General features: G+C 39.9%; 1 protein-coding gene across 1 annotated transcript in view; it reads right to left on the bottom strand.

Annotated features, from left to right (window-relative positions):
* Positions 1-400: 400 nt before the first annotated feature.
* PTCHD4 (patched domain containing 4) overlaps positions 401-15,726 on the bottom strand; it is a 193,899-nt gene continuing 178,573 nt past the window's right edge. The window contains exon 3 of the mRNA XM_055574664.1: positions 401-2,034. Coding sequence (XP_055430639.1) covers positions 401-2,034 — 1,634 coding nt within the window. The remainder of the gene's footprint in view (positions 2,035-15,726) is intronic.

Raw genomic sequence — 15,726 nt, 5'->3', positions numbered from 1 at the left:
AAAGTGCCATGGCAATTTTGACATTTCTGAAGTCTTCTCTGCTATTTGGAGGCCCCCACCTTCTCTACTCAATCTCTCCTAAGCATTTTATTTTTAAAAGTAGCTGTTCCTTTGGCCTTCTAACACTCCGTCGATTTGTCTGTTCCTTGGAAGAGCTCTTAAGATCACATCCAGAAACTTGTCTTTAGTGGAGAACAAGGTTTCAAAGAGCTTTTTCCCCTTCTTTGAGTCCCTCTTGCCCCCCTGGAAGTGGACACCTTGACGTGTTATAAATAATTCACTCTTCATCTGACTTGCCTTGTTACCCCTGGCCAGCCCAAGCAGCTGAGGTCTGAGCTTTATCGGCCCTGCATCATCGTGCGATACTGGAAAAGAAAAATAATCCATTAGTCTACACCCTTCAGACGGTAGTGACGTGATCAGGGTTCTCTTGAATTTCTATGCATTCGATTTCCTCTCTCTCCTTTCGTTTGGCACGTTTCTTTTTCTTGTGGTGCTTTTTAGAAGGGGGGAAAAAGGTTAGGAACACAGGTAAGATAACAAAACAGTGCAGAAGTGTGCAACTCCCGGTGAGCAGCAAGCATTTGAACAGTGTGAAGGTCAGGTTCGAAGGCACAAATAGGAGGGGGACCAACCCAATAAGAAAAGAAGTAACATTTTGCAAAATGGCTGTCCCGTGCTCTTGAAGGGAGCTTTTTATACATTGTGTTCGGGTGTGCTCAGTCGCTAGTACAAACGTGTAAAGCAGTGGTGCACAGTGGTCAATGGCAAAATTGAAAGTGTAGATAAGGCACAAGAGAGAAATGCAATCCATGTCGACGTTCCATAGTGTCATTAAGCCCAGAACGCCCAGCTCTATTGAGGTGACGCTAAGAATTAGCCAGAAGTTTCCCAGAGGGTGGATCACTAGGAAAAAAGTCAGGATTAACACCAGGAGGACACCAAAGCCTGCAATCAGAACAGGCACGGTGACAGATAAGCTGTAATGGTCCATGAACACGAAGGAGGGGTTGAACACGATGAACCGGATGCTCTTTGACAAGGACAGAGGCCTCAACTTTTCCAGCACTTCTATGACTTCCTTCTGCTTGTCTCTGCTTGTCCGGGCCACCAGATACAAGCGAGAAGCAATGATGTTGCTTTCATCTCCTGCCTTGGAGAAGATGATATCGTTTCGAAAATGCTGGAATTCTGGCTTTTTTAAAAACGAACTTTGTAGGACACTAATAAAATCACTCTTGTTATTGGCACTGATGTTGCTCACTTTCAGGAACTGGTAATACTGCTCCACCCAGGACACTGCAGTGAACCCACTACAGAGTCTCCGAAGGTCCTCCTGGACACTGTTGTTCCAGTACTCGAGGGGCTCGTAGACGTAGAATCCTATCACAGGGCTGTAGTTGCTGAAGTATTTCTGCTGAACCATGGCATAAGAAACGCTTGGGGACTCGCTGGCTAGTAGATTGATGATGTTGGCTCCATCACTGATCTGCAAGCACCCCATGAAGGAGAAGGAGGCGTAGATGAGATAGAGGATGACCACAAATGGCTTCACGTAGATATTGGTAATCCATTCATTGTAATGTTCACGGAGGAAGTGCTGAATAAAGTGGTGCTGGTAAGGGTTCGTCTCGTGATGGGATGTCTGTTGATGTCCATCACTCATCACTGTCTGGAACCACACAGGCTTGCGGTCCAGGTATTCTGCAGAAGGGATCTTACAGCAAAAGATGCTGTGGTAGCGGTTTTGCTCTAGTTGGCCAGCAAAGACCAGACAGGAGCCAAAGAAGGAGAAAATGTAGAAGTAGTTCAACAGGATGGAGACGCACATGTTCTGACAGAAGACCTTCACAGCCTCTATGTTGGTGAATGGGCTGGCACCCATGCCAAAGGTGATAAAGTACAGGGAGCTGGTCATGGTATAGGTCACCATCACGTCCGAATAAGCATCTGCTACCCTGTCTTTGAAGGGCAAATTCTCTTTGGTTCTCCGCCATCCAGATAGAAGCTCAAATACTCCTTTCGTTCCATGACCTAATTTAAAGAGAGAAGGAAAAGAACAATTGTTTTCATTGCTTCCTATGGTTCAAGTGGATTCTTTATAGCTTATCTATGCTAACCAGTATGTCACACTCTAATCTTCAAAGTGCTGTGATTCTCCTACCAAGGTCTCAAATTTCAGTTACATACCAGGATGTATTTGATTCATGTTTCTGTTTTAGTCAAGTCCAAACTAATTGGTATTCTGGGAAAAAAGAATCATTTACTGTCTCTTCTATTCATTTGACAAATTATAAATGCAATGTGACACTATTTCATGATTCCCCCCCACCCCCGCACACATATTGTCTCTCTAAATGGATCATAAGTCATCAAGGGCAGGGGCTGTTATTCACCCATCTTTAAATGCTGCTCAACATAAATTCAGTGCTTGAACAACTGATGTATTGACTGATAGTCCCCAAGCTCCATCTCAAACTGACTTATATGCTGATTTGAGAAATTTTAAGGGGATTTTAAACACTTGAAAATGGCTTTAAATTGATTTTACAATGTTAATAATCTGCTTGATAGCCAAATAGCTTAGAAACCAATTCCTATAGATTTGATTAATTAACATTGGATGTGAGTCAGAAAAAATCTGCCAGGTCACACAAAATACAGAATAAGTCCTTCTCGGGGAGAGATCATGGCAAGCAGTTCCTCAGAGAGCTTTTATTCACAAACAGTGGGTGATGATTGAATGTTTGACTGTTCCATTAAAGTGGATGGAGAATGCTTATTTTTAACCAGTTTCTGTACACATTTTGATAAGGGTAAACAGATAAAAGGTTTATTCAAGAACTATTCCTTGAGCACCTATTATGTGCCAGATACAGTTAGATACTGAGCTTTTTTTTTTTTTTTAGGAGCTTGACAGTTCTTAAGATACTACCACTTGCTTCTTTACTAAAATAACAGAGAGAAAGCAGCTGGGAAATAAAAGTACGATACCGTATTTTCAATTAACCCTTTTTTTCCCACTTCTCTGGATTAGCTCTGTCAGTTATCACCCAGGAATAACAACTGGAAACTTTCTGACTGACTGGAAATCTTCATGGATCACTCTTGCTCTTGTAGGATTATCAACCCTACACACAAACATTCTCTATGAATGGATACAAGCTGTGCTTGGGCTGTTCTCCAAGAAATTCATTAGAGAGAAATGTAGTTTAAAGGCACAAAATGACCTAGTTTAAGCAATCCTAGAAAATAGACTTGTGTGGCACCTGGATATTGGAGCTATGTGTTACCCAATTCACTTAGCAGTGTTTTAACAAACCTATTGTAATGCTTAGGGTCTTAGCATAATTACTGATTTTGTGTTGTTGAAAAGAGTTGCTAATTGGTCTCTATAATGCTTCTACTTCTTTTTTAGTTTTATTTGGAGCTGCAATGCATACAATTAAAAACAATATTTCTCAGCCTGCCTTTCAGCTAGGGATGGTTCACATGATGCACTTCTGGGCAATGCAATGCAATTGGAAGTCATCTAAGGATGCTTATTAGAAAATCAGAAGGGACTTTGTTCTAAATGGCATCATGAAGCCATCAGTAAGAACCAAGGCCTACTTTCCTCTTGAATTCTCTTTAAAGAAAACAAAATCTCCGTTTGGTTAAGCCACTGTAATTGAGGCTATTATATGCAGCTAAATATTTTCCCAGCCAACAAAACTTTATAGGTAAGTTCACATTTACCAAAACCTCTTTTATGGGTATCTAAGAATTCTCATTTTATAGTTAATTTGACTACAGTATGTATAGGTTTAATGGTATAAATGCTAACTTTTTATTTTAAAGACACATTGGTTCATTCTTCTTGGGAATTCTTTTTTTTTTTATTAATTATCAATTGTTATTGCATTGGAGTTCTTTTTGTCCACAGTATAAAACCTATTCCTTCTCCAGTGTTATTTCTTTTGGGTCTCCAGTCAGGAAAGATATGTTTATCCTAATGATTAGAAAGGGTTTTGAAGAGTACATTTAAGTATAAGGCAAGTTTTTTTTTGTTTTGTTTTGAGTCAATGATCTATTTTTTTCTGGAAACTAATTACTAGCTCTACATCTATGTGTACTGAATTAAGATTAACAATTCTGAACAACATTAATTATTCATTTCTATCTTCTGTAAGACTCCTTGACCAAATGGAATACTTGTTCTCTGATTCTCTTGACAAAAGCATAATATTAGGATATTAGTTAAAGTAATTAAAATCATTCTTTAATTAGAGGACTTCTCTTCTGAAATGAGGACTCTTGCTATCTTTGCAGTCACAGTGGGGAAAATGCTACCTGAGGCTACGGCTAAATCTGGCTTGTCTCTGCTTTTGGCCACTTTTATGGAATATTAGGTACATTATATAGGCCAGGTTGTTGCTTTATATAGTAGAAAGGTCTGTACGTGTGGGAAGATGAAGCTAACTCCTTTCAGGTCAAATAATCACTCTGTGATGAAGACTGAAAACACAACTTTGGGGATGGCATGTTTATCCCATTCACAGGTTTAGATATTTTACAAGGTTTTCATTTTTTCATAATTTTTATTGGAGTACAGTTGCTTTACAATGTTGTATTGTTGTTGTTTAGTCACTAAGTCATGTCTGACTCTTTTGTGACCCCAACCTGCCAGACTCCTCCATCCATGGGATTTCTCGGGCAAGAATACTGGAGTGGGTTGCTATTTCCTTCTCCAGGGGATCTTCCTGACCCAGGGACTGAACCCAGGTCTCTTGCACTGCAGGCAGACTCTACCATTTGAGTCATTAGTTTCTACTATAAGCAAAATGAATCAGCCATACCTATGCATATATTTCCTCACTTGTGGACTTTCTTCCCATTCAAGTCACCACAGTGCATTAAGGAAAGTTCCCTGCACTACACAGTGTGTTCTCATTAGTTGTCTATTTTATACATAGTATTGATAGGGTTTATATGTCAATCCCCAGCTCCCAATTCCTCCCACCACCTGCTTTCCCCCTTGTTAACCATATATTTGTTCTATGTTTGTGTCCCTATTTCTGCTTTGCAAATAGGATCATCTATACCATTTTTCTAGATCCCACATATATGCATTAATATATGATATTTGTTTTTCTCTTTATTACTTCACTCTGTAGAGTATTCCTAATAATGCTCATTTGATTTTCACCATAATTAAATAGGTTTCACCATAATTAAATTCGAACTGCAGTTCAAATCTACTACCCACTCAGCCAGGTAGTTCTCTGACTCCTTATCAACCTGCCTATGATCAGTCTTTCCAAGTTCTGTTCATGCTATTTTCTCTGCCTTTCAATACCTTCCCCTGATTGCTGCTTATGTTGAAATTCTACCCATCAGTCTGTTAATCCAATTCTCTTCTTTGTCTTATAGCCATTTCTGACAATTCCAGACATACTGACTTTTTTTTCTGTTTCTTAAACTTCTATTGCACTAATTTGCTACTCATTTTGGCACGCAAACGTGTGTTGTTTTGCTCTGGAACAAGATTATTTTCTCAGGACATGTTCTATCTTTTTGGTTGGATTGCAAATTCCTCAAGGTCAGGGAATGCTTTTTATATTACTTTTATACTCTGCAGAACATCCGATGAAGTGATAGATGCTCAGTAACCTCCTACTGAATTCAGTTCAGTTCAGTTCAGTCGCTCAGTAGTGTCCGACTCTTTACGACCCCATGAATCGCATCACGCCAGGCCTCCCTGTCCATCACCAACTCCCGGAGTTCACTCAAACTCATCCATCAAGTCAGTGATGCCATCCAGCCATCTCATCCTCTGTCATCCCCTTTTTCTCCTGCCCCCAGTCCCTCCCAGCATCAGAGTCTTTTCTAATGAGTCAACTCTTCTCATGAGGTGGCCAAAGTACTGGAGTTTCAGCTTTAGCATCATTCAAAAATCAACCTTAATTCTTGATTCTAGATGGGTCTAGAGAAATATACTCCTTAATTATTAATTCAAAAATTTACAATGCGTCTTTGTACCTATATTAATTGTGTTCAAAGAACTATACACTTTAAATTCAACTCAACCCAATATATATTTATTGGAATTTGTTAAGATACGAGGATCTTGCTAGTCAATTATATAAAACTTAAAGGTAAACAAAACCACAATCTTTTCCAATATCCATCAGTCCAGAAATCATTTTTACTTGGGTAATTCTGAGATAGTGATTATATTTTCTGAAACATAAGAATTGTAGAAACCACTGTGTATGTTGTAGGATGTCTAGAAGCATCCCTGACCTCTATCCACTAGATGCCAGGAGCACACTCTTCAGTTATGACAAGAAAACATGTCTCTAGACATTACCAAAGGCTATTTGGGGGACAAAATTGCCCCCAACTGAGAATGATTGGTTTAGTCAAATGAAAAAACAATATGACCATAGACACATATGCTTTAATCACCTTTTTTTCTGATTATAAAAATAAGACATTTCCATAAAAAATTGGGGAAAATGGAAAGAAAATGGTGCAAAAAACCCTCCGAGTCCCAAAACACAGATAACTGCTGCCAAAAATTTTGTGCATTTATTTTAGCTACATATGTATGTACGTATTAACCTTGTCTGTCTGTCTAACCTATCCATCCATCCACCTACCCACCCATGCATCTATCCAGAGAAAAAACTGTTTAATGATTTCACAGATCGTGGCTCCTACAAGGAGAAAGTAGGGTTTGGAATTATGTTGTTGCTCTGTCCAGATGGCCTGTTAATTACAAGGATCCCGTTTTCTAACTTAGTTTCTTAACTGGTTTCCATTCTGAGGCTAGAGTCATTTTTCTGAACATCTGCTCACCTGAAAGAATCCCTGACTGTCACCGTAGCTTTTAGAAAGGGTCATATTCACTATATTTTCACCCGTATTCTGAGAGTCCTATTTCAGTTCAAACAACTTACCTGAAACGAAAATACTGGTGTCTACTCAAAAGACCATCTGAGGTGATGATGCATGAAATATACACAAGTGTGACTTGCCTCACTGAACAACGATGTGAACTAATTCTATTATATTGCTCCCTGGGACCCCGGTCCTAACAGTTCTTTGCTTTTGTCTCATTCCCACCAAAAGCCTTAATCCTCAGCTAAGGCCTCAGTTTGTTTTATGAACAACAGTGTTCCTGTTCTTGAGTGGTGAAAGCAGCTAATATGCAAGTGGCTAACTTGCATAATATGAAAAGAAGGCTTGCACTCTTGTTAAGTAGAGATGTATGCTGTGTACTGTGAAAATACAGCCGATTCTCTCTGGGAGATCAGGGAAAGCTCCTAAAGGTGTTAGTAGGCAGAGGATTATGCCAATGGTGATCTAGACTGATGGAATAACATGAATAAAGGCACAACACTTGTAAATTAAAGGAAGGTAGTTGTGTTTTTAACATTTATAATTGATTTTTTTCTCTTGGCAGAGACAGTCTATTGCCCAAATTGCACACTTTATTTAATGTTTCAAAAGAAGACTGCCAAACTTTGATCATAATTTCCTCCCACTATATTATAATAATATACATTTGCAAACTATATTAGAATAAAATAACAAGTATCTGTCTCACCTGGGTCATTATTAGATAGCTGACATTTATTTTGATAAAGTTTCATGAAAGAAAAGAGAGAGAACTCTTAGGAGTAGAAATGATTTGGACAGAATTGGAACTGAGAGAACAATGCAAGGGCGGAAATGAATACAAACAAAATATTTGCATGTGTATGTGTGTGTTGAATATTCCAACATTCTTCAGGGATGTCGTTGGGGAGTCCTCTTTCTAAATGAAGGAAAATGGAAGGATTGTGCAATAACCAGGAAAACTTAGCTGGATGCTTGCTAACATATCATATTTAACAATAATTTAATAAATTCTGCTACTCACAGTTGAGAAATGAGAAAATGAAGAGTATGTAGATTCTTATCCTTAGTCATGGCAGTGCAGGTCAGCCAGAGGAAATATTTTAACAGATCAAAATTTTAAAAAATAGATTTTTGCCACCAAACGCAACTCATTTCAGTCCTAGGTGAGGTGAACAATATTCAGGACTGTTTATAATCCCATCTGAACCCCAAGCAATCACTCTATAACAAATAAATATGACTTCTAAAGTGAGCTAAATCTTCTCTGAAAACTGATTCCAACCACATTTTACAGTATTTCTCTAAACTCTGGCACTTCCAGTGTAAACTTTTACCCTACAGCCTGGCAGTGCTACAGGAGATTCTCTGGTTCATGGCTAGACTGCAAGTGACTTCTTTTAAAGTAACGATTTTCTTCTGTAAATCTAACACAAATTTTACAGTTGCCATTTTAATCCCAAACCCAATCTCTCCAAAATCAAGAATTCCAAAGAAAACAGTTTTAACAAGGATAAAATCCAATCAGAACTATTGTAACTGACCCAATTACTGGGCTTTTCTTTGATATATTTATGGCTCTGATACACTTCTTGGTGGACTTCTGATTCTTCCCAATTCTGTTCTGAAGATGAACTGGTGGGTCTCACCCTTTCACTTGAACATGGTAAGCCCTCAGCAGGTCATGAGAGTTTGACATCTCCTATTGCAACAACATTAAAAAAAAAAAATAGAGGTTAAAAATAATTCTCCTCACGACTCACTCCAGAGAAAGCTTTCTACTTTTCCTGAGCAGTTATTTCTGCTTTGGTTAACTATGTGTTCAGCAGTTGTGTTTGTGGAAATCACCACTGAGCTCTGGTGGGAAAAGTATTTTGATTTTTAAAAAATTAATTAATTTATTTTAATTGGAGGGTAATTACTTTACCATGTTGTGGTTTTTGCCATACATCAAAATGAATCAGCCATGGGTGCACATGTGTCCCCCCATGCTGAACCCCACTCCCACTCCCTCTCCACCCCATCCCTCTGGCTTGTCCCAGAGCACCGTCTTTGAGCTCCCTGCTTCATTTTGATTTTTTATTGGGCTTCTAAGCTATGTGAGCCATCTAAGCTATGTGACATTTGACTTGGAATGCCAGCTTCCAGTGGAGGAGGGGATGGCAACCCACCCCAGTATTCTGGTCTGGAGAATCGCACGGACAGAGGAGCCTGGGGGGGCTACAGTTCATAGGGTTGCAAAGAGTCAGATGCAACTGAATCGACTTAGCACACATGCACGCCAGCTTTTGAATGCAACCTGGTTCCTATGCTCTTTCCCACCAGAGCTGAGTTGGCTTTTGAGGGCAACTCTGAGTTTATCTTTTCAGATTTCCTTGCTGCGGGAACTCAGCGCTGCCAAGAGCTGAACTCCACTGCAGAGCCAGCAGGCACATGGTGGCTTGCTTTCTTAGCCTCTCCCTCACGCTGGTATTCCCATTCTGGGAGAAAAAAACTCCCAGGAAGCTTTTCATTTTCTTCCCAATGCTTTCTATGTCTTCCAGTTTTACGAAAGGAGTATATTTTTGAGAAAGGAAAAAGCAGTCCTGGTAGCCAGATGCTGTCAAGTAGGTCTTGTTGTTGCCTGGAACTGGTCTGGCCCTCACAGCTAGGTTTAGTGTTGTCCAGTTGCCCACAGATGGTCTGGCAAAAAAACCACATCAGACAGGACCACTTTGTGACCGAGGATAGACTGAAACAAAACAAGACCACTCTGTAATCATGATTGAGCACAGACAAAAGGCAAACATTGTCCAAAACAAAACAGACCAAACATCCTTTCATCGAGACTGGTAGGACTGATCGCTGCTTTTTCTTTCTTTAACATTTGTATGTGTTTATTTTTGGCTGCACTGGGTCTTTGCTGCTGCACATGGGCTTTCTCTAGTTGCGTCCATTGGGGGCTACTCTCTAGTTGCGGTGCGCAGGCTTCTCCCTTGCAGTGGCTGCTCTTGTTACTGAGCACGGGCTCCAGGTGCATGGACTCAGTAGTTGCAGTGTGAGGGCTCAGTTGCCTCTTGGCATCTGGAATTCTTTCAGATCAGGGAGGGGACCTGTGTCCCCTGCATTGGCAGGTGGATTCTTAACCACTGGACCACCAGGAAAGTCCTGATTTCTGCCTTCTTATCAATCACACTTAAATCTTAGTCTGGTCTTCTTGCCTTCTAGGTATAAGAATTGTTAAAGACAACGGATGAAAGATTTACCCTCTCTTCCTGACAGTAACTAACCATGCTGCCTTCAACACTCTTCCAAATCACCTAACACTTTCAAAAATCATAGACGTCCATTCTGAAATCTTCTTCCCAAAATGCTTCATAGTCCCCAATGGTGTGTGTTCTTCCTGATTGCAGAGAGGCAATAAACCCAAATTTCTTCAATTATCTTAGTATTCCAGATGGTCTTGGGCTGGAGGACATTGATATTTTATACTAAATAAGTAGTTTTGGAAAATGAGTTAATTAAAATTTTTATTACTGTTGACTTTATAAATTGAATTCTTTGAGTGTAGGAGTTAGAAGTGTAAGAGTTGGAACAGGAGCACTGGATGAGAGTTAATCCCTGGAGGATCTGAATTTTCAAACCATGTCACTAGTAAAAGGGATGGTTTTCTGGTGGCAGTAATATTTTAGTTGTATTCTCACTAAAAAGAGAAAGCCAGTTGGGCATGTGGGTAGTGGAAAGATGCTCAGAAAGGAAGATAACATGGATGTTAAAACAGGAGAAGGAAGGAGGAGTCATGAGGAACAAAAAATCATTGCTTTAAGCAGAGAAGAGCAATGAATGGGAGAATAACTGGTGGGACTAAAAACCTTACAATTGTCAAGAGTGATCCCTGGATTGGGAAGATCCCCTGGAGGAAGGCATGGCAACCCACTCTAGTATTCTCACCTGGAGAACCCCACAGTCAGAAGAGCCTGCAGGGCTACCATACATAGGGTCACAAAGAGTTGGATATGACTGAAATGACTGAGTAAACACACACAAACTAAACATAAGCATGTACTTAAAAAATAAAGACCCAGAGTAGGAGATTACATAAGAGAAAAAAATAGTAAGAACTTGAACGAAAGAAAATAAAGATACTCTAAGTATTTACTGAGCTAAAGACATTCAAAGAACAAAAATTAGTTAGAAAAATTAGTTCATTCATTTGAAGGACATTGCCTGAGTGCCTCCCATTAGGAAGATGTGGTAAAATGTCATCACTTTGAAGTTTAATCACTCCCATTTGTCCCATTTGAAAACCATATCATATCCGTATGCCTGAATTTAATGGTTCATTAATTACAAGCTTGGGGGATCGTCTATCCTACAAAGAGGAGAAGTGATGATGACTTAGGATTTCTATAACACCAAGAGCTGGAGAATGCTTTTAAAATGTTTGCTTCAATCATTAAGAAAGACATTTGAAATGGAAGGACTCTTACTTAGCACATTTAAATTATGCACAATTGTGGTTTCTTATGAATATCACTCAAAAGAAAATCTTCAAAGTTGTAGCACAAATCCTTGATAAAAGCGTAATGCTTCAAAGGGAGAGTTTTCTAGCAGCATCCTTCAAGGTTTTGCTGCCTTTCTTACCAATGAAGATAAATTTAACTTCCCATGAATGAGAATTCTCTCTGAACAGAATGGCCTGAAATCAGTGGAAACTCAATTAAACGAGAAGCTCAGGAATTGGATCATCCGATTATTTGAACCGTCATTAAATTAATCAACCAGAACTTCCTTTTTGATTCCATTTTTATTGGTTGGTTAACTTTATTGGAAATCTTTCTAAAATGCATTAGACTTGTATTCCTCTTCTGCAACCAGTTCTTAAAACAAGGGAAAAAGGCATTATATGTAGCAATTAAAAGGACATACTCTGGAGCAATACATTTTGCTTCTAGTTTTGGCTCCATCACTTTGTGATGTATGGTTTGGGGTGAATTAGTTTAACCTCTGTGTATTTCACTTTCCTAGATTGGAAAATAGGGATTAAAAAGGTACCTATTTTAATGGATTAACATGAAGATTAAAATGAGGTAAGAGTTGTAATACACTGCAGGCTTAGAACCCAGGAAGCACTCAATAAATGTTAGTTTTTATTATTTACTGAATAAGATACTTGAGGCTCATCATCTTTATGCATCGATAAAATGAGGTAATTTGGCATATTGGTTGAAAAACGGAGTTTTGTGGATTTAAGCTTAATGTATGTTCAGTCGCTCAACTGTGTCCAACTCTTTGCAAGCCCGTGGACTGTAGGCCACCCGGCTCCTCTGTCCACGGGATTTTCCTGGCAAGAATACTGGAGTGGGTTTCCATGCCCTCCTCCAGGGGGATCTTCCTAACCCAGGGATCAAATCCACATCTCCCATGTCTCCTGCATTGGCAGATAAAGTAATTATCACTGAGCCACCTGGAAATCCCAAGCTTCCTCACTACCATCTATGAGATGTATGACCTTGGCAAATAATGAACTCCATCATTTGGCTAGATTGCCAACCTGTAAAATGGAAAAAACAAGCAATATTTGCTTCAAAGAATTGCTGTGTTAAAGGAGACCCAGACACATGAATCCTTTTATACAAATACCTGGCACACAATTAGTGTGCTCACGATAGACAGCCAGTATTGAACAATATTACAAAGTTGCAGAAATGTGGGAGTTTGCATTGAATGTACACCAGGCCTAAAGAAAAGCTTAAAAGTTTTCTTCTGTGATGACTATTTTCAAATTGCCTTCCCTGTCCTTAGAAGTTCTTTATGGAAAAGTGCTGATTAATAGAGGGTTTTTTTTAACTGGATTTAACTAATTGTGGCATTTCTTACACGAATGCTCTTATTCAGGCTAAGCTGATAGAATCACTCTCATTCTGCAGGCAAGAAGCTGAAAGGGAGATTTCCAGCCACGAATCTGATTCATTCTGCAGCTCACAGAACAAACCAGACTCACTTCCAGAAAGTGCACCGCAGGGTTTCAGGGAAGCCAGCTCAATTCTACCAGCCCCAGCAGGGGGCCGAGCAAGGAGACCATTTCCTAGAGGGTCCTCTCTAAGTGAGAATTGGTGTCATTTGATTATATCCCTGATGAGTACAGGCTTTCTTTGCAGTTGAAAAGGCTCTCTTCTCACTGTATTTCCCTGTAATCTGTCCCCTTTCAGTGATCTACAGCTGAATTTAGCTCTATCACAGCGTAAATTAACCAATAGGAGTCACTGCAGAAAAAGTTAGATGTTAATTCCCGAAGGCAGGGATAGAGGATAATGGTTGGGCGGATAGCAGGCTAGAAGCGGGGCGCTGAGTACAGCTCTTGTGTTCACGCCCCAGTTCACATCCCAGCTGCATCACTTCCTACCCCCACACCTTCAGCAGCAACCTCTCTGTGCCAATTTCCTCATGTGCAGATTGGAAAAGACCCCGATGCTGGGAAAGATTGAAGGCAAAAGAAGAGGGCAGTAGAAGATGAGATGGTTAGCATCACAGACTCAAGGGACATGAATCAGCAAACTCCCAGGGCAGTGCTGCAGTCTATGGGGTTGCAAAGAGCTGGACATGACTTAGTGACTGAACAACAACAGCCTGACAGTGTGTTGCTCAGAATAATAAACAAGATCATCCACATCAAGTGTTTACCTGAGTCCTCCGCACATATTAAAAACTCAGTAAATAGTAGCCATCACCTTTTATTTATGGTTGAACATTCATTTGGGGTCTTAGCTAAATGCTCACAGCCCACTGCTGTATTTCATTCTTGAAGTCATCAAGAGAGATGACAGTGGATCAGGATAATACACCAGGCCACCAAACATAGCTTCAAGGAGTGAAAGCTGTATGAAACTCTTATTGCTGTCATGGGATAAATCTTATTCCTTTCTGTCTTGAGAATCCTCGGGGACTTTATCCTGACCATTTCTATTAGGCAAAGAGTAATCAAGAAACAATGAAAAGAAAGAGTCAAATGAAAACCTTTTCAGATAGCTATGACTCTGAAACAACTAACTGGACCTTGGAAGGATGAGTTTGCCCATTTGACCATCTGAAAGTTCTAATCCTTAGAGATATAAGAAAACCCAGGAGTATTTCTGCAATTACAAGAATAACAAAAACCCAAAGCAGGTTCACATTACTCTTTTCAGAACATTTTTCACTTCTAATTAACTGAGAACAATTTAGGACCCAGAAATGTTAAGTAAAGAGCTGATGAAAATAATGTCAGTAACTTCTAAAATGTATTATCTCTTTGACACTTTCTGAGATTTCTCAAGGGGTAGACTACATTAACTGGAATGGGAATCTTTAATAAAATAGAGGTCTCTCAAGGAAACCCATCAACTAATCAGCAGATACTAATTAAGCTCCTACAGTATGCAAATCATGGTTGAACTTAAGGGGTTAGTCTTCCATGAAAATGGAAATATGCCTGGGAAGATCCACTATGTAAGCATCGTTCTTCATTCCTCTTGAAGAATTCAGTTCAGTTCAGTCAGTTCAGTCGCTCAGTCATGTCCGACTCTTTGTGACCCCACGAATCACAGCACGCCAGGTCTCCCCGTCCATCACCAACTCCCAGAGTTCACTCAAACTCACGTTTATCGAGTTGGTGATGCCATCCAGCCATCTCATCCTCTGTCATCCCCTTCTCCTCCTGCCCTCAATCCCTCCCAGCATCAGAGGCTTTTCCAATGAGTCAACTCTTCGCATGAGGTGGCCAAAGTACTGGAGTTTCAGCTTTACCATCATTCCTTCCAAAGAACACCCAGGACTGATCTCCTTCAGAATGGACTGGTTGGATCTCCTTGCAGTCCAAGGGACTCTCTAGAGTCTTCTCCAACACCACAGTTCAAAAGCATCAATTCTTCGGCATTCAGCCTTCTTCACAGTCCAACTCTCACATCCATGTATGACCATTGGAAAAACCATAGCCTTGACTAGATGAACCTTTGTTGGCAAAGTAATGTCTCTGCTTTTGAATATGCTATCTAGGTTGGTCATAACTTTCCTTCCAAGGAGTAAAAGTCTTTTAATTTCATGGCTGCAATCACCATCTGCAGTGATTTTGGAGCCCAAAAAAATAAAGTCTGACACTGTTCCACTGTTTCCCCATCTATTTGCCATGAAGGATGGGACCAGATGACATGATCTTAGTTTTCTGAATGTTGAGCTTTAAACCAACTTTTTCAACTTTCATCAAGAGGGTTTTTAGTTCCTCTTCACTTTCTGCCATAAGGGTGGTGTCATCTGCATATCTGAGGTTATTGATATTTCTCCCAGCAATCTTGATTCCAGCTTGTGCTTCTTTCAGCCCAGAGTTTCTCATGATGTACTCTGCATATAAGTTAAATAAGTAAGGTGACAATGTAGAGCCTTGACGTACTCCTTTTCCTATTTGGAACCAGTCTGTTGTTCCATGTCCAGTTCTAACTGTTGCTTCCTGACCTGCATATAGGTTTCTTAAGAGGCAGGTCAGGTGGTCTGGTATTCCCATCTCTTTCAGAATTTTGATGAATAACTCATTCATATCCTTTCCTAAAATGGACCTGTATTGATAACGTGTGTGTTCCTGCAAAGGAAGAACCCACAAAGGAGGAGACGTACACAAAAGGAGTCCTGAGACACATCATTGCATGTGAGTTTCATGAACAGATCATTTTCCCTTTTCATTAAATGATTAGGAAATGGAGATTCAGAAGAAGCAGAGGCATGTAGAGTTTACAGAGTTATTTTGGTACTCAGAATCAGAACTCAAATCTTCAGTGTGTATGCACTTAGTCGTGTCTGAATTTTTGAGACCCCAAGAATTGTAGCCCACCA

The sequence above is a fragment of the Bubalus kerabau genome, chromosome 3 (genome assembly GCF_029407905.1).
Source record: "Bubalus kerabau isolate K-KA32 ecotype Philippines breed swamp buffalo chromosome 3, PCC_UOA_SB_1v2, whole genome shotgun sequence".
Classification (NCBI taxonomy): Eukaryota; Metazoa; Chordata; class Mammalia; order Artiodactyla; family Bovidae; genus Bubalus; species Bubalus kerabau.
The sequence above is the reverse complement of the archived record's forward strand: the minus strand, read 5'-3'. Positions and strand labels throughout refer to the sequence as shown.